This window comes from Taudactylus pleione, unplaced genomic scaffold (assembly GCF_031769625.1).
Source record: "Taudactylus pleione unplaced genomic scaffold, aTauple2 ptg000289l, whole genome shotgun sequence".
In the NCBI taxonomy this organism is placed as follows: Eukaryota; Metazoa; Chordata; class Amphibia; order Anura; family Myobatrachidae; genus Taudactylus; species Taudactylus pleione.
Genome location: NW_028284691.1, coordinates 1,784,236 through 1,804,293, shown reverse-complemented (window position 1 = coordinate 1,804,293; position 20,058 = coordinate 1,784,236). Strand labels below are relative to the sequence as shown.

General features: G+C 44.2%; 1 protein-coding gene across 1 annotated transcript in view; it reads left to right on the top strand.

Moving 5' to 3' along the window:
* Positions 1-20,058, top strand: part of LOC148511925 (inter-alpha-trypsin inhibitor heavy chain H3-like) — a 185,317-nt gene that overhangs the window by 26,520 nt on the left and 138,739 nt on the right. The window contains 1 exon segment of the mRNA XM_088482492.1: positions 8,673-8,777. Within this exon segment, the coding sequence (XP_088338618.1) occupies positions 8,673-8,777 (105 nt within the window).

Here is a 20,058-nt window from a genome sequence, read left to right as displayed (position 1 = left end):
CAGAAATGTAACACCGCCATAAATTGCGTAAGTGGTGGTATTGCTTTAGGACTGTCAATTTGCCGCTCAAGATCACTCTCTATTAATGAGAGAGTGTCTATGATGATTTTTGGAGGAAGACGGTATCGTCTTAAAACCTCATCATCGGGCATTCCAAAAAGGGTGACACGTGTTCGAAATATCTGGGGCCTTGCACGCCTTCGATGCCAATGCCTGGGACGAGATTGAGGTTGGTCGGCTTCCGGGAGCAGGGCCAGAACAATCCGACCCATATCAACCTGAAATGGCAACATTGGGATGTCAGGCTTTTTACCCCACGCAAAAATAAAATTTTTTACTTAGCTTGAAAATACCATCCATTGATGCTTACATGCCGGGGTATTGTCATGATATGTTGAAACTGGAAATAATCACAACATAAATATACATCATTTTATGCTGGCCATGTCATTTCCAAAAATTTAAGCAAGAAAAAACAGAAAAGGGGACACACACACATTTGGGCAAAGAGCAAAACGACGTGCCGCACACTAAGTCAAATTGAGGCCAAATGTAAGCAACCAATGCTCCCGAAAAAACACAAACAATTTTAAGGGATGAATAAACATTTCACAAAGCGCTAATTACTTCGCAAATACAAGTCACAATAGTAAGTAGTAAAAATGCGCTAATTAGTTCGCAAATACAAGTCACAATAGTAAGTAGTAAAAATGCGCTAAATAGTTTGCAAATACAAGTCACAATAGTAAGTAGTAAAAATGCGCTAATTAGTTCGCAAATACAAGTCACAATAGTAAGTAGTAAAAATGCGCTAATTAGTTCGCAAATACAAGTCACAATAGTAAGTAGTAAAAATGCGCTAATTAGTTCGCAAATACAAGTCACAATAGTAAGTAGTAAAAATGCGCTAATTAGTTCGCAAATACAAGTCACAACAACGCCGCGTAAATAAAAAATAAAAAAACACCGATTTCGATTTTGCAGAAACAAACGTTACATGTGTAAGGCCAACCAAAGTTGCCTAAAGACAAACAAGAACATTTCCAAAACACTTTAACAAATGAACTTACCAAGAGATAATATATAAGAATCCGGAACAAAATGTCTTTGGGGCAGAGCCAAAATAAAACCTAAGAGAGATGAAATGACGGGAAAAACTTATTAGAAAAAACATCACCAGAATGAGAGCCAAATTGACCCAAAGTTAGACTTCCCCAAACTTACCAAAACTGGAAACGACCAAAAAAATTAAAAGGGAAAAAAAACGAACGGAAATCAAAAAAAGAATAAATCCAACCAAAAAAATTCTAAAAACGCTAACTCAAACACCAGCCAACAATCAACTCCAACCAACGTAACCTCCAACATTCAATAAACGCCACCTCGAATCGAGACGCCCCAAGCCATAAATAGTGTTTCGTTTCCCGCACAAATTAAGGAGGGATCATAGGAACGCACAATTAATGATGCGGGCGCAAAATAAGGACGCATGTATAAATACGTCACGAGACAAAAACACAATTCTGGTGTATTTCTTGTTTGAAGCTCACACATGGCTACAGACCAGGGAAACAATGCACAGTCAGGCGGTAAGTATTTCATGCATTTTGACTCAATGATTAATTAAAAACATAATATTGTGCAAGTTGCGAAGTTGAGAATTCTGCAAATTTACACACATAGGTGAGGAGGATGACATGGAAGAGGCTGCTGGGCCCAGTATTCCGGGCAAAGATGCCAAAAAGAAAAGGCAGCCACAATTCACAAGAAAGGAGATGGAGGTTTTGATTCAGAAATGTGTGGACATCCTGCCACAGGCAGACAGGAATATGAGTGCTAGAAGTGGAGAATGTGGGAAGAGGTAGCCGTGGATGTCAATAGGGTGGGTGATTATGTCCGTCTAGCCCGGGATGTCAAACGGCGGTAAGTAAACACTTGACCACCCTAAAACCAAAAATAAAATCAAATAAAAAGTAATGGTTCCTTTTTCACCCACAGATGGGGCGACTTCAAATATCGCCTGAAACAAAAAATGGCGGACAGGGCTAGGCATGCAAGGGGGACAGGTGGAGGTCCCACCCCTGTGTCATTGGAGTTGACTGATTTAGAAGAGCTGGCACAGGGGTGTGTGCAGGCTGTGGAGGTGTTTGGCGTGTCCAACATGGATACGGACATGCCAGACTTTGCGGCTCCTCATGTTGTCCCAGGTAAATGTTGTGATGTCACCAACTGTGAAATGTTATTGTGCCAATATGTAGATTCTAATGTGAGTCTTTTCTCATTTTTCCAACAGAGACACAGGCGGATGAGTCTGCTCCAGAGGGGAGCCTTGGCCGCAGAATTTCTGCTGGCTCTGCAGGGGAGGAACCAGTACATCCGGCTGAGGACCCTGCAGAAGCCAGTCCAGGGCAATCCCCCTCGCAGGCAGTGTCCCTCCTCACAGAACTCAATTTTAAATCGGATTTCCATACGGAGATTCTGCAGAGGATGGACGCCAGTCTGGTACGGGTGGCTGAGGCCCTGGAGCAAAATGCTGCGGCCAACGTGACCATTGGTCAGGCCCTGGCGGAAAATACCAGGGCCAACATCCGCATTGCCACTGCCCTGGAGCAGCTCGTTCGCCAGCACATGGTGGAGCCGACCTCCCTTCCTGCCGGAACATCAGGATCCTCCACCTCTGGCACAACATCAGCCAATCCTCCAAATGTGCCTAGCCCTGTGCCTAGTCCAGAGGCCACAACATCTGCCTCTGGACAGGCCAGCCCGATGACATCCCGGACCCGGTCTGGCGCCCTCCCTCCCCCAGCCAAACGGCCGAAAAAACGGTGACACCACTGGCTACTTTTCCCACACTCCTTCTGTGCTTCTCTCATATTCCTTTCTGGCCAAACTTCCCTCTCCTTTCTTGTGAATTGTTTTTAATTTTTGAATTTTCGTTTACCCAAAAATTATTGTTTGCACAATTAATAAATATTGTGGAATGAACACTGCCAAAAATGTTTGAGTTAAATATGTGTATTTATTTTTTGTGGGATACCAATAAATTTACCACAAATGTACGACTTTGTACTCTGACATTATTGTAAAAATGGGTTACATTTAATCCGGGCACACAAGCCAACAACGTTCAAACTAAAAAATTACACATTGAAAAAAAAGGGCTCGTTAAGGAACGTTTAAAACATTACCTAAGGAGGAAAAATCACCTTGCAAACACAAAATGAGGGACCAAACCTAAACATGATGACATTATTGTTACAATAGTCCAAAAATAACACATTGCGGCCAAAATACACCCCCACAAATGTACGCTAATTGATTGTGTAATCCAGACATTAGCAGCTATGATTTCCACCTGCGTTCGGTTTTGTGCTATACAGAAAAAATGCTTTCCAAACACATACCAAGCCGGTTTTCAATCCAACACTAATTGAGTTTCTGACAAGCCGTGATTAATCGATGCAACATCGTGGAGTGCCGGGACGGAGGAGAAGGCCATCGCCACTGTGGTCGAGTTATCCAGCCCCTAAGCTGTGTGAGCATTTTGAAAGGAAAGAGAATCATCCAGTGACGTATGAGTTGGTACGAACACATTTGACGTTCGCATTTGGTAATGTATGTACGCCCAAAAAACGCCTCGCCACGCCTGCGTTTTTCAATCTCCTCCCCCGGCAACACCCCAAAACGGCCTGTTCTGTCAATCACATTTGACATGTCACTTCCTGTACGCTATTTGACGAACGAGACAAAAAAAACTTGCAATCTGCCGTACGCACATGCACAGTGTAACACCGACGCATGCGCGGTTACTCAACATCGGAACGCAACGAGCGCACTGCTGTTAACGAACGGCTCTGAATCAGGGCCTTTGTTTGTAGATGAACAGTCCCAGCGACAGAAGGGTCCAGTAAAATAAATATTACTGGGTTGCATGTAAATCTCTCAATACTGCATTGTTATTGGTATATATTGTTTGTAAGGTACTAAGCTGAATATTGTTGTCAGTACTCTGGCATCCTGCCCTTATTCTCCTTATTGTTAATAAACCTATAAGTGGTTGCGATATCAATTGGTCTGATATCTTGTGCCACTATTGGGGATAGTTACTCCCAGAAAACCAGCTGAAACGTACTTACGGGTAGAAGTATAGTACAGTAAGTCTGATATTTGTTAGCCTGCATCAATAGCATGACCTGGGTGTGACACATAGGACCCCATTATAAAAATACATTCCAATCCCCCCCGTCTTTTGTACCTTCCCCTCCTTTTCCTCCAGTTTATTTTTTTGTATTATTTTACTCCCCTCAATGTTATATTACTTTTTTTTTTTTTTAGCCTGCTACCCTCCCCCCCCTTCCCCATAGACATTATACTGGGGGAGACTGACTACAGGTCTACTTTGCTGAGACAGGCAGGTTGGCTACACCAGCTGTGGCTGCTGCTCTCTGCAGCCACCAGGTACAAACAGTGGGGCAATGCAGGCTTCCTGGCGAATGCTAGTCCTTGCAGCTGCCGGGTACAAACAATGGGGCAGCACCATGAAGACAGACTTCCCGGCGGCTGCTCCTCACTGTAGCTGCCGGTAACATCAGTAAAGACAGCCTTACCAGCAACTGTTCCACTCTGAAGCTGCTGGGAGGGGGTGTGTGCCACTGAACTGCCTGATTGCTACTGGCCACAGTGATCGGAACACAGTGGGAAGAGCCATGCATGCAGAGGGGCCGGTAGGTCCCTCTTAGATTGGTGGCTGTGGGAAGACTATCTTCCCACAGCCACAGGGAAAGCCCAGTCTGGTGTGGTCGCATCTGATGCGACCACGCCAGGCAAGTGGTTAAAAGATCCACAGGTGAAGTTAATTATTTCTCTTATGATTTTGTGAGTAGGCCTGGAAAACAAGTGCTCCGTGAAAAATGAGTTTGGGAGACACTGCTTTAAGACCATACTTGCCTACTCTCCCAGAATGTCCAGAAGACTCCTGAACGGTAGCTCTCCTGGATGCCCAGGAAAGTTTGGAGGCTGCCTGCAACTGACTACTTCCCAAGTAAAGTGGGCTGTCCGGGTGGCTAGATGACACAATTTGCCCTGAATTTTGTCATGCTGTGAAATGCTGGTAATCACGCATTGAGTAGCATGGGGTGAAGCCACAATGTTGCAATTATGTTGTCATGCCCTCACACCACTCACTCACCCACTCCGCGCTATATATATTTGAATAAATAAAGGGCACTCACCATGTTCATCAAGCAAAATAAAGTTGTTCTTTATTTACACACCACCAATGTCATATAATTTGCCGACAATTTTGTCTCATTCTTGACCTTCATCAAGGTTAGCAGCACCACAACCACCACCAAGGGGGGTAATCAAATTAGCAAACATCCTGCACCTGCTGGGTTTTTCCTGCAGGCACGGGATATTTGCTATTCAATTAGGTCCAGGGTTTTTTGTTTTTTGAGTATTGGGAGGGTTTTTTCGCACCTCCAGAGCATGACCAATTTTTCTAAAATCCATATTTTTAGGAAAAATGGTCAGGAATTGCTCTGGGAGCCCTGAGGCACCTTTATTTAAAAGAAGACAAAAGTAAATTTTTTCTATTTGTAAATATTTATAAATACCTTTGTTATTATCCTTTTCTATTTCTGTTTTGATGCTGCAATTTCCCTGTAGTAGATCACGTGAGCGGGAGTCCCAGTCCATCGGGACGTCACTAACTCACGTGATATTAAACTCCTAGTTTGGAGTTTTCTACAGTGCTCTGTGTTATGTTTTGGTGCTGCAGTTTTCCCGTAGTAAATCACGTGCGCGGGAGTCCCAGCTGGGATTTCCCAGTGCTGAAAACCCCATGTTCATTTTTTTTTATTGAATACCATGGGTATCTGAAGCTCGCTTACCCCGGTAACTAAAAATTGGCCGCGAGGTCCATGTGGCTTTTTGACAACCTCACTCCCAATTGAATATGCCCTCAAATGTGGAGCAGACAGCAATAGATGCAACTTCCATCAAATAATTTTTATACTATATGGAAGTGGTCCACCAGGTGAGTTCAATTAGCAAGGCATTCGCATGTGAAAGTACACTGGAACGCACGCCAGCAGGCAGAGTGTATTACCTTTCATAAAACCACACAAGGGAGCGCTATAAGAATAATCACATGTTCATTTAATAAAACATTAAACCATATAAACAATATTGGAACCACACAAAGTGGTCAAAAAATAAATAAACAATGAATAATGAATATAATGAGAAGATAAATGAAATGCTGATTATTAGTCACTGACTGCTTTGGCTTAGGACTCCGGTATAAAAAAAACAATCCACTTTTTGTATGCGATGAAAGGAAATATTCCAAGTAGTGTGGTTCACTTATATATGGGAAAATGATTTATATTCCAATAATTGGTGGACCTTTATATCAGTAGGCACAAAATGTTGGTATAATACTCGTACTCCATACAAAACGTGGATTGTTTTATTATACCTGAGTCCTAAGCCAAAGCGGACAGAGACTATTAATCAGAATTCAATTTATCTTTTCATTATATTCATTATTCATTGTTTATTTATTTTTTTACCACTTTGTGTGGTTCCAATATTGTTTTTATGGTTAAATGTTTTATTAAATGAACATGTGATTATTCTTATAGCGCTCCCTTGTGTGGTTTTATGAATTTTATTAGTTAGTGTTTTCAGGATACTGATAACATCTGTCTTTAATTATGGTTTATTATTGCACGTGATCGAGATAGTGTACAGTATATCTATGAGTTATAGAGTGTATTACCTCACTATGGCAATGGACATGATGACGTCAACTCAGTGCAACACATGATTAATTTCACAGTGGAACGTAAACCACAACTAAACAATTAAATACAATAATAAACCACCATATATACAGTACACTAGATATTTATATCACCTGTTGGGTCATTTCCAGAAAGAAGAACACACTAATACAAACATAAAACACAATATAATACATACTGTAACACAATACCAACACCACTAGACGATACAATAAAATTATCTATCTATATACCTATAGTTATCTGGGCAGCACAGATGGTGTAATGGTTAGCATTTCTGGCTCACAGCACTGAGGTTGTAGGTGCAATTAGAGAAAAGCATTTTATGTCCACAAAGATAATAGGAAAAAATATTTTACTGTAAGAAAACATTAAATGATATTTGTTCATTTAGCCATTTAGGGGCTATTGCATCTAGCTCAAATATCCATCTTGACTCTCAATGTTTTAACACCAACCTCCTCTTGCAAGGGGGTGGTTGCCAGTCTGTGCTGTTGGTCAGTGCCCTTTTTCCAAAAAATGCTTAGCCACATGTTTGTTTGTCGTACCAATGGCAAAAGCCTGTCTTACATACGTACAGTGATTAGCTATTCTGTCCATGAAAGGCCTAGTTGTCAGGCCAATATATAAAAACCAAAGTGCAGGGATACGTCAATTAACTGTGATCACCATGATGGAAAAGCATTAGTACAGTAATTATAGAAAAGTAAGGAAAAATACAAATATATCTTCTTAAAGCAAACCAGTGTGATTTATGTAATCCATCCCACAGCTTAAAACTTAATTTTTTTTATAATCAGGAAGTGGGTTATAGAACAGGTCACATTTATTTGCCAGTAATGAGCAATCTGTATCATATTTGCCTACTTTTGAAAATGCATTTCAGGGAGATTGTGAAAGCACCACCTATGAGTGTGGCGGTAAAGTGGATGTGTACTACTACATCTGAGAGACGTGTCATAAAATTGACTTACATACAAATGTAAATGCACCCGAAAGCAGTTAGTAAGATCTATTTATTGATGAAAACACACTAAAACTTTTCTGAAAATGCATGTAGCCATAGGGATCATTGGCCCTGATTCAGAGCCGGACGCTCTGACCAGAGCGCTCGCTCTGAATCAGGGCCCACCTCCATAATTATGGAGCGTCCTCCTGGACGCTCGTATAGCTGTGGGTCACCACCCACAGCCTATACGAGCGTGCAGGTTGATGGCCGCGATGGTCTTGACCATCGCAACCATCGCCACTGCGAGCCGGAGCCTGCGTTTGAGTTTCTCAACCGCAAGGCCCGAAGTGATTTTGGCTCTATCAGAGCCAAAATCACTCCCACTGACATCACTAGTGATGTCAGTGGGCCGGCTTCTGACGGTAGGCGTTCCCTTGGGAACGCCCCCGTCTGGGAGGCACGCCCCCGGCACGCCCACCAAAGGGGGCGTGCTGTCAATCAACATCGACAGCACGCCCCCTTTGATCAGACACAACGAGCGAAGGAAAGTCCTTCGCTCGTCGCGTCTCGCGCATGCGCACGACGGAGCTCCCTCCGTCGCGCGCATGCGCAGTGCACACCATCGACCCACTTGCGAGCGGACAGCCGCTTGCAAGTGGGTCTGAATGAGGCCCATTGTGCCTTAAGTTATAACCAATGCAGGGAAATGATACTAATGATCACATATGAATGTTTATATCTATGTTGTTTTTTTATATAACGCCTACATAATGGTGGTAAGGTGGAATGAGGGAGATTGCTGGACTGTTCAGGGAGTCAGGGAGATTGCTACTATTTCAGGGAGTCTCCCTGACAATGAGGGACAGTTGGCATGTATGATCTGTATATGTTAATAATATGTCAATCTATTGCAGGATAATCGATGGCGTAACGTATTCTGGGGAAATAAAGGAAAAGGAAGTTGCTAAAAAGCAGTATGAAAAAGCCGTTTCAAAGGGACAGACAGCCGGACTTGTCAGGTACATTTCTCTGACAAATCCATTTTGCTTTGTTACTGTTAGATTTAGTAAAATGCTTATGTACCAACCAGTCATTGAAGCTTTTTTCTATGTAATAAATGTGTGATTAGAAAATATTTCTTCAAAATATTTAATACAATTCTTCTCAGTTCTTTATTTTCACATACTGTAATTCAAACATACAAAATAATGAAATTCATACAAGCTTACCACCCCTCTTCCTAACTGTCCAATCTCTTCTCTCTCCTACATTGCTCCATTCTCCCTTTTGTGTCCACCCAAATCTCCTCTTGAATGTACAGTAAGCTCTTGATAGCAGGGCCATCTCCTGATTGTTTTCTCTGCATAATTATGCAATCTGTACACTATAATGATGTATATATGTAAATAACTGAATTTGGGGTCTATTTAGTAAACTAAATAAGCCACCTATAGGTTTTATTATTCACACTTCACTTACTTGAGTAAATAAAATAACGACACAGACATGCCTAACTGTCTAACCCAGATAAAATAACGACACGGACAAATGAATAAGTTTGCAAAAAGGGAGGTCTCAGACAAATTTATTAATCAAATTGAATTTTTAATTGAATGATTGATTATTGATTAGCAATGGTGGCAAAAGGCAGTGCACCTCGGTCATAGCTCTATGAATACATTATTAAGTAACCGCTGGGGTGGAAATCCACCCCCTGTGCATAACCGACTTGGGTAGAACCAGTTCCCCCTACATGGCCCAGTACTGGTCCCTCCATGAGATGGTGACCTGGTCCCCCCCTTTAAGGTAGTGACCTTCTCGCCGTTCCCATAGGGGAAACGCTACTCAAGCCCTGTTGTGCTAAATTTTAGCTACCGAGGACCACAGCCTTCCGCCTATCATTCCTCCCATGTTGGAAGTAAACATAGATGACATTCCAACGAATCAACTAAATAACATTATTAAATAAGCACTGGGGGTGGAAATCCACCCCCTGCGCATAACCAACTTGGGTAGAACCAGTTCCCACCTATACTCAAAACAAACTGAGAAATTACTGCATTAAGCTTCCTTCTGACCCTGTCCAAAACAGCTCCCCTTTGCTCACACCTCCAAAACCTACGTGGTATTATCTCCGACCAAACCAACAAGACTTGTGGCCAAAGATCCCCAATGACCTGAAAATTCCTCCTGATAGCATTTATCAACTCAATGCCCTTACAAGTTCCCAGGTCATTTCCCCCTAAGTGGATCACTAAACAATCCGGGATCCCCCACTTCTCCTCAGACTGCCACAGTAGATCTAACAAACCATTCCACCTCATACCTCTCACCCCAATCCATCGAGCCTCAAACAGTACCCGAGTAGCCAAAAAATGCCTGCTGGCCCCAAAAACATTAGAGTGGCCAATAAACCACACCCGACAAGATCCCCCAAGAACACCTGCAAAAAGAAAATATCTAAACATTAGTAATGTGTAAAGGAATTAAACATAACTGGCCAAGGAAGGGGTAACAGGCTGTTTGGGTGACCCAAATGAAGCTGAAAAACACAAAACCTCTTATATATCTACATTAATTGTGAGGATAAAATTGAAAAGTACTTCACTCCTCCGCGTTATATGGCGGGAAGCTTAAGGCGTTGGGTTTCCCAAAAAGCAACTCGCAAGGAGCACTAGGAGGCACTATGCAACTCCCCCCCAGTATATCCCTTATAAGCAGAAGATTGCCAACAACCTAATCGTTTTATCTCTGCAATAGAAGCTCCTGAAATTGCTGCACATGTCGTTGCCCCTATACGAAAATTATGTGTCCCATAGTGCTCTAGCGGCAAATCCAGTGCAATCAAACATTTCCTAAAAATGCTAGTAAATTGAAAACAACATAAAGGGGATATATCCTCATGAACCAGCCACTGCACACCCCCTTTTGGACGCTGTAACAAGAAACTCCCAGCTAAGGTCACTAGACAAATACTAGGATCCTGATATGAAGGGACAGAGATCCAGTGACCCTTCCCCACTAGATCGGTTTTTGACTTATGAATTTTAACCATGACCAGATCTGACTGTACGATAACATTGGCGGCAAGTAGTCCGGAATCCGCAAATCCCTTATGGATGCCGTCAGCTCACCCACCCTGAGCTCCCCGAAAAATGCCAAAGAAAAAGCTAAACTAAATAAAACAGCCTCGTAAGGCCCAAAAGCAATACCTGACACTGCCGTGACTACATTTTCAGTAAATTTATATCTATTGGCCTACGCAAATCACCCACCTGAACCTGCTCCCTTGCCATCTCTTCATAGCTTTACTAAGGATGAAAGATTTGGTAGGATCGCTGAACCCTAAAATCCTAGAAAAATAAGAGATCCCCACCAATGATGTTGACATAGCAGCTTTGGAACGGCCCCTTTCTTGCCAATCCCAAACAAACTACAACATTACATCCTGCAACGGCTTTCTTCCACCTCTTGAAGCCAAAAACACTTGCCAATCCCTCCAGCTGCAGAATAAGACCTCATAGTACCCGGAGCCAAAGCTTTCATCGCTAGTCCTTCAATGCCGGCCTGACAACCTGCCAGATATGATCAGGGCAGGTTAAACCAACTTTGCTAGCCAAAGGCACTAGAGATCTAAACCTAGCCCAATGAAAATGGGACAGCGCATCCGCTATACCGGCCTGGAACATGCCAAGCCGTGAACTCTATATTCCCTTTTAAGCAAAGCAACACCAAACGTCTCAAACTCAAAGCCGGAGCACATTCCGTTCTTTGGTTATTGATGGCCTGCACGACGCCCAAGTTATCACACCAGAAAACTATATGATGATTACTGAGCCTTGAAATCCAGAGCTCGACCGCCACCACAATCGGAAAAAGTTCCAAAAATATCATGTTGGCAGTCAAACCCTCCGTTCTCCAAGAGTCAGGCCAAGCCGCCGCGCACCATTTACCACCTAGGTAAGCCCCGAAACCTACCGAGCCTGAAGCGTTAGTATATAACTGAAGTTCTCCATTAGCAAACCGATTGCGGCGGCCATATACGCACCCCATTGAAAGTCTACAAAAAGGATAACCAAACCCACAAATCCTCTTTCAATTCCACTAACAAACAAATAAAATGGTGAGCATTCTTAACCCCTGCAGTAGCCCTCTTATACCTACAGCAAAAAACTCCCCATTGGTATAACCCTGCAAGCAAAATTCAATAAACCTAACAAAGACTGCATTTGCTTCAGAGAAAACTTTTTAGAGGCGACAAAAGACACCAACAACTGCTGTAATCGGTACACTTTATCCTCCGGCAACCTACAAAAACCCAAAACCGTGTCTATCTCGATACCTAAGTAGGATAACCGAGTAGCCGGCCCCTCTGTTTTCTCTTTAGCTATGGGAACCCCCATAACCGAAAAAAGTGCTCTCACTGAAAAAAGAAGGTCACTACTGACAGCGGAATCAGCCGGCCCTACCAAAAGTAAATCATCTAAATAGTGAGCCACACCTGATTGGTGCGTGCCCGCTTGAATGCACCATTGTAAAAACTAACTAAAATATTCAAAAAAGGAACAGGATATGGAACAACCCTCTGGCAGACATTTGTCTACATAATCTTGGCCACCTACTTTAAGGCCCAAGTAACAAAAAGAATCAGGATGTAGGGGAAGCAGCCGAATGGCTGACTCCACATCCACCTTGGCTAGTAACGCCCCCTTCCAAATTCCTGTACAATACTCAGCGCATCCTCGAAGGACTGATAACTGACAGAACAATCTGAAGGACTGAGTGCTTCATTTACAGACCCCCCTTCCGGGTAAGACAGGTGCTGTACTAACCTGAATTTGCCCGGCGCCTTTTTTTTTGGTACCACCCACAACGGTGGCACACATAGACCATCAAGAGGCGGGAATTGGAAAGGACCCAACATGCGCCCTAACTTTATTTCCTTATTAATCTTAGCCTACACCACCTCCGGAAAGTCCCTAGCCAATTTAAGATTACCTCTAGCAATAACCAAAACTGGTCGCACCAGAGGCAACCAAAAACCTTCCAAAAAACCTTGTAACAAAAAGGCCGCCTCGTTCTTCAGAGGATAGCGCCCTAACCAACTTTCTAAAACAGCCCTATTAACAGGAGATCTAGTGATGTTTACCAGATCCTTTTTGCTCCCCTCGACCCGCTGCCTGACTGCTGGGACGACTGCAATCTTTGGCAGGATGGTCTTCCCCACATGACATGCAGACATGCTTGTATTTACAACTGGCACCCCTATGACATTGGGCATTGTTGAAGGCGTAACATCGTCCCCTAGCGGGGCCATTAAAGCCCGGCCTGGCCTGAAAGGGCTGCTTATGGTTAGTTGACCCCTCAGCAACGACCTTCCCTTGCTGCGTGACTTCCAGCCAAACCTCCACATCTTTAAAACCTAAAGGCAACACTTTCTGCCCATCCTGTTTCTTCCTAAACACCTCGTCATACTGACGCCAAATATTGGTCCTAGCTGATATATACATGCCATGAATCATATGCATATACTTCAATATACTTCATATGCATATGATTCAATATATATACATGCCATGAATCATATGCATATACTCCGTCTATTTTCCTCAGCTACTGGTCCACTGGACTTAGCCGCATCTAAGGCCTTTTTCGCTTCATACGTTATGGCAAATAAATCTACAAATTTACCCATCCTAATTTTATCCTGAACTTCGGACCGTACGCCGCGCAATATAGCTGTATTTCTGCGATGTACCATGTCCCCCGCAGCATCAGGTAAAGAGCTACTTTTCCCTCTACCCGATTTTTCCCGGCTTTTACCTTTCCCTCTAATCTGCTGAGCAAAATAACACATAGGCTTCCGAGGTTTCCCTGAAGAGCTGGACGAATCTCTAGAATCATCAGAACTTGAAGAACGCTTAGCGCTGCTAGGAACAGTAATCTCATGCTCAACTGCTCCAGATGTAGAAGGGCCCACCGAAGGCTCTAGGGAAACCGAATCTTGTCCCCCACTGCGCAGTGCGCCCACCACAGCTTGATTCTCCAGTTCCAATTCTGCTGGCTCACTGCTGGGGACCTCCGAACCCGATGCGTAACCATGGCTGAAACCTGCAAACTTGAAACAGGCACGTTAGCCTCCTTTGCCACAGTATCAGATGAAATCGTAAGTGCAGACAGGGCAGAGGGGGGGACCGGCCCCACTGGTGGAGGGGGAGGGGGTGGAACCAGAGGGGGCATCATCGGGAGAGGGGGCTGGAATGCTTGCTGCGGGCCAACCGAAATGCCAAACGAATGCTGCGCCAACTGAGATGGGGCAATGCGGAACCCGGCAGGCTGCTGCAATTGGTGAAAATGCACCTGCGACATGTATGGAGCAGGGGGAGGGGCAAACATGGGCTGCTGCTGCTGTAAAAAGGTCATGATGGGAGGGCCAAACTGCTGCTGCGACATACCTGTGAAATAGGGTGACCAGCCCAAACTATTTTGCGGTAAGAAAAGCATTGGGGGAGTGGGCGTTACCAAATTTGGCATCGGTGATGCTATGCCAGCCGGAATCACCGACCGCCACTCAGCCCCGCTCCGCGGAACTGCGCGGATGATAACCAAGCGGGGAAGGCGACAGCCGTGTGCTCAGGCCCTGAAGCAGAGACGCTACAGCCAAATCCCTCAATGTGGAGGGCAAACCCCCGGCTCCTGGAGTCCTGGGGGGGTCTAAAATGGCGGCTGTGGACACGGGGCAGGAGAAACTCTGGCACCTGGGATCCAGAGAAATTCCAAAATGGCGGCCGTGAGGACAGGGGCAGGGCTGGGCACCAGAGTCGAGCATGATCGGCCCTGCGGGGATGTGACCTGCGAAGCGGGGCCAGGCGTGCTCTCGACGCTAGCGGCCCCATGGGACAGCCAGGCCTGCAAGATGGAAGGTGAGGGGGCTGGTCCCGCTACAGACCCGGCAACGCTCGTGGCGCGCCGAGCCGGCTCGAGAGCATGAGGGGGGTCAAAACGGGTGCTACGGCGCGCAGAAGCAGCCGCTGCGGTGATAAGGGGGTGAGAGGCCTCCATGAGGCGGCGGGGCGGGGGGGGGGGGCGTTGCGACAGGGACGGGGCATAGTGTCGGAAATTGCGTGCTTGGAGGAGAGGGCTGATGTATAATTGGAGTGACAGGTGAATGGGGGGGGGGCTGCAAGGAATGGACAGAAATAGGGATACCAGGGAATATAAAGGAACGTTTGCAATATACCAAGAGGGGATCAGAAAAGACACAAAATGTTGTACTATAAAATTCAGTGAGACACTGAGTACTTAGCCAGCCTGGGATCACAAACTGGAAATAGGAAGATCACTCCTCTACCAGCCAATATATACCACCTAACATACCCCGCCAACTAAGAACTATCTATTGGCTAAACTACACCCTGACAACACAGCAAACCAATCTGCAACTAAAACACATCAACCAATCCTCGTCCGTTTTGCTCCCATAAAAAAACAGGTGCTTATATTCTCTCCAGCTTATACAAGCACTCGAGTGTATTAATCGCATTTCTCCAGCATATTAGCTGGATAGTGGAATATTTAAGTGCAGTTAAAAGTCTGGATAAATCACTGATTTTGCTGACTGTGCAGCACTCATAGGAATTAACAGGGGCTGAAACTACACAATATTTATATACTTTTTCCAAGCAAACATAATGCCATTTCTTGACCGCGTTATCCATACCTTCCCCTACCGACATGCAGGCGACAGGGACTCTCTTCCTCTTCCTGGATCCCATGATGCTTTGCATCCTATGCTCCTCCCCACAGCTTGTTGGGTAGGAGAAGAACCATCACATCATCACTCAATGGCATTCAGACTCCACATCCATTAGTAAGTGCAGGCCGGTACAGCCCTTTTTTCGCTTCAGGTGTCCAAGCAGCTAATTGCATATAAATACAGAGCACAATATTTGGTGAAAGCAGCAAATTTATTGTATACTCATTAGGAGTTTTTGTCTTTATCAGTTTGTACATTGCTGCTCTGTCTATGCTATTTCCCTTATGTTATGGAACCTTTGTGGTGCCTTATAAATAAAAGATACTGAGCCTGATTCAGACGTGGATGCAGTGCTGATATATAGCTAGATTGAGCCACTGCTAGCCATTGCGCATGCGTGTAAGTCACACTGCGCACGCAAAGCGATTGAATTGTGATTATGCTTGCACAGAGGATTCACTTGCAAAGTGAGTGACAGGTAGTCAGCATTTGGGGGAGGTAACGGAGGAGTGGCTAGAGAAACACAGGCGTGTCGGACCATTTAAACTCTGCTTTCTGGGCATCCATAAATAAGCCACTGCGTCCTTGAATGCAGCAGGAGAGACCTCTATAGTCTGCGACAGCTTAGACTTACTCAGAAGGCTGACAGCCCCCTCATCTGCGTTCGATGTTTCCGGTTTTGTGTGTGAGCAGCAGATGTGAGATGCTCTAAGTAGGAGTCTCTACACACTGGATGGTGAGTGGCCTATTAGCATATTTTCGCAATTGTGAATTCGTAAGAGATCACAGCTGCGATGCCATTTGTGTCCACAACTGTATCAGTCCCACTAATACTAAATAATGTAAATTATGCTAGGTGAAATAAAACTTCAATTACAATTCCCAATCTTCTGAGATTGATGCTTGGGCATAATATAATGTAGAATTGTGCAGGTTCGGAAGATGAACATATCTAAACTTAGGGGTAATGACCCATCAACTACGGATCCTACTACGAGGCAAAACATCACCTTCCCGGTGCCGGATCTTGCATGTTTTTTATGGTATCATCTTCCTGGTGTTGGACCTTGCGTTTTTTTTTTTGTTTCATATAAAAGCCTCTCCCTTGTGATTGGGTGTCATTGTACACAGGGGATCAGGGAGAGAGGGTGTGGACTGTGGGCTGCAGCACTTTTAGTCACTTTCAGGCACTAGAAAATTCCATTAGGAGCACTGTGTTAAAGGGGCACTGTGTTATTAGAAAACAATGAAGCACTGTGAGGCACTGTGTTGTGTGTTCAGGGTTTAAGGCACTTTGTTAAAAACAACACTGTGTTGAGTGTTCATAATTTTATTTATAATCATCTTTCAAATAGAATGGTGCTAACCTTGTTCTGCGTTGTATAAATAATTCTAATCTGATGTAGAAGAGTCATTGTTTCGGACTGCAAACTGTCATCAGGGAGTGGGGGGGCGGGGAGTGGGGCATCCAACTGCACTGCAAGGTAGCAAAATGTGAAAAGCTCCACTCTATCCTTCAATATTTGACTCAGCAAAACATACTGCTATTATTTTGCTCCAACAACCCTTTACACTCTGTCTCTCGGGATGTAAGACATCAGAAAGCCACACATGCGACTTGACTTCCCCACATGAACCTTACATGCCATCAGACTGTTTGTTAACACTAATGGAGCATACACACGATCAGACATGTCAGATCTGTCAGATGAACGATTTGAACGATTTTTACCAAAGATTTGAACGATTGAACAATTTTTGACTGCATTAAAATGAATGGAAATCGTCTTACTGCAAACACATCAGATGTCAGATATCGTTATCTGACCATCGGGAACGCGCATCGTTCAAATCGTTCATCTTACAGATCTGACAGATATGTCAGATTTTCCTTCAGATATGAACGACTGAACGATTTTTAAATCGTTATCGTTCAGATCTGAAGGAAAAATCTGACCGTGTGTATGCACCATTACAGTTGGAAATTACACCACCCACTGTCACTGAGTTTATGTGCTGGCAGAGGATGCTAAGTTGTCACTTTCACTGGTGTGGGAAGAATGGAGTTTGAATCTTCTCTGGTGGGTCTTGTGATTCCATTATAGCTGTCTCAGGAATGGAGATGAATTTCCTAATAGGATAGATCTGGATTCCTTAAAGGTTATGGGTGGCCCATCCTTAGGTTGCTTACCTGCCATCCTTGGGTTCATTTACAGTACGTTGTGCCTAGTTGTGCCTCCGTTCATCCATGTAAGCCATGTATTTGCCTATCTTATCCATAGGAGAAGGATGTAAGGCATAAAGATCAAAGATTCGGAACATGCGGCAAGGGAAGGTGTGCTATGAGAGTGGGTGATGTAGGCAGATGAGAGAAGAAGGAGGGGAACAGATAGGATGGGGGATACATGGAGAGGTGGACAGAGGCAGACATGTTGAGTGAGGCAGCGGCATATATGGGAAAACAGGTAGAGACAGGTACACATACAAAACTGTACAAAGTAAAACATATACAAAGGGGGAGACAGGTACAGACACACATTGGAAGAGTGGCAGAGAGCTGCAGATACAGAAGGTGAGACTAACATGGAGGTAAAATGGAGTGAGAGGTGGGCAATGGAGTAGAAGTTATGGTAGGTTGGTGGGCTTATTTACATTACAGGCTAATGAAGAAATTTGTACGTGAAAGAAAATAGATTGTCACGCCTGAAGGTTGGTTTGGGTTGGAACAGGGGTGGAAGGCTGAAGAGGAGATTTAAGAGGCGTGAAGGAACTTAGATGGTTTGAGCCAGGACTTCCTCATGTAATGATATGAGGAAGTAGAGATACGGCAGTAAATAATGGGCCCGAAGGCAAGAACAAAAATAGAATGTCTTTACTGAAGTGTACAGTAGGTTGGAATGGAACGGGATATATAATACTGAATGAATGAGCAGAATTGGATTGGGACCGATGATGCTGGATTGAGAGCTGGATCGGTTTGAGACCGATGTTGATGAATTGTAGAACTTAATTAATAAGAGTCCAATGTTGATGAATTGATTAACCTGATCGGTTTAAGACCGATGTTGAAGAATCAAAGAACTTAATTGAAATGAGTCCGATATTAATTGTCACAGCGCGTCGGATGCTGGCACACACTTACCGGGTCCGGCGTTGCTGGTCTGCGGAGGGGAAGCGGGCGGGGAGTTCCCGGTGGCTGCTGCTAGTCACTGCTTCTCCTCTCTCCCCCTGATGCAGATGGCCATGGCTCCCTACGGGTGTGCGCGCCGACCTGTAAAATATTTAAAGGGCCGTACACGCCTCCTAAACAACGTCACAGGTGGTGACTAGTTTAGCCCTGCCTATATAAAGAAGACTCTGGGAGCACTCCAGTGCAAGAGTATCGGCTCCATTACCTTACTCCAGCTTTCCTGAACTATATCGTTTCCTGTTTCTGACCTTAGCTTATTTGTGACTCAGTTTTTCGTATGATGCCTGGTACTGCTTTGACACTCTGGTTTTGACTTTGGCTATCCTCAGTAACCTGTATTTGTCTGCTCCCTGGTACTGTCTTGTCTGTTTGGTTCTGACCCGGATTGTTAACTACGCTGAAAGTCTTCCCCACTCCAACCAGAGTTCACCAGCACCCGTCATGTTGTGGTTCTCCAAACCCGCTTACCTCACGCAACGCTGTCACTATTCCTCATGTCATGTTCCTGCAGTCCAGATTCCACGTGTCCTTCCAAACATGCATTCCGGGCAACAGCATTTCTGCAGATACAGCGTGGATAGGGTGCCACTATATTGTGTCTCATCACATGATCCTCTTGCTCCTATTCCCAGACCCTGACATTCCACATGATCTTTCCAGTCAATCCGCATTTGGAGGCCCTGTTTAAGTTCCCAAAGTTCACTAGTACATTGCCAGTACAACTTGTCTCACTGCTACATTAGTTCCTGATTCCAGGTCAGTGGCTCCATCTACTGACTTCACCTGTCTGTCACTCTCTGGAGTAAATTGACTAAGATTCATGTTGGTCCGAGATTACTATCTCGGGTGAAAATATAACTTTTTTGCTTATCGGGAATTTACTATTATTAAACCCGGGTGATTTTTTAAATCTTTTGGGGCTGAAATAGGGTGTGTTAATGCCGCAAATTCGTCTGTTTTTATCACTAGAAATTAATACACCTTCAGCTCAAATCGGAAGTACTTTTCATTCACTTCAGCCTAAATCAGGAATTTTACCATTATTTGTTTTGCTCTATTCTGATTTTTTTACAGCTAAATCGGGGACTAAATAGAAGTTGGAAATGCACCACCTCCTGAGCTGTGAGATTACATCAAACATACACAAAACAGTGTGATTTGTGTATGTTTAATAATGGAAAGTTTGTTTGAAGGGTTAATTTAGAAAAAAAAAAATCATGTGGGCCCCCTCCCAAAAAGACATAACCACCCCAGGACTGGTCAGCCAGTCCTGGTTCCTAAAATGACTAATTTAGGAACCAGCACCTAGCTACAGGGCCAGTCCTGGTTTTAAATATAGGGGAAAAATGCGTAG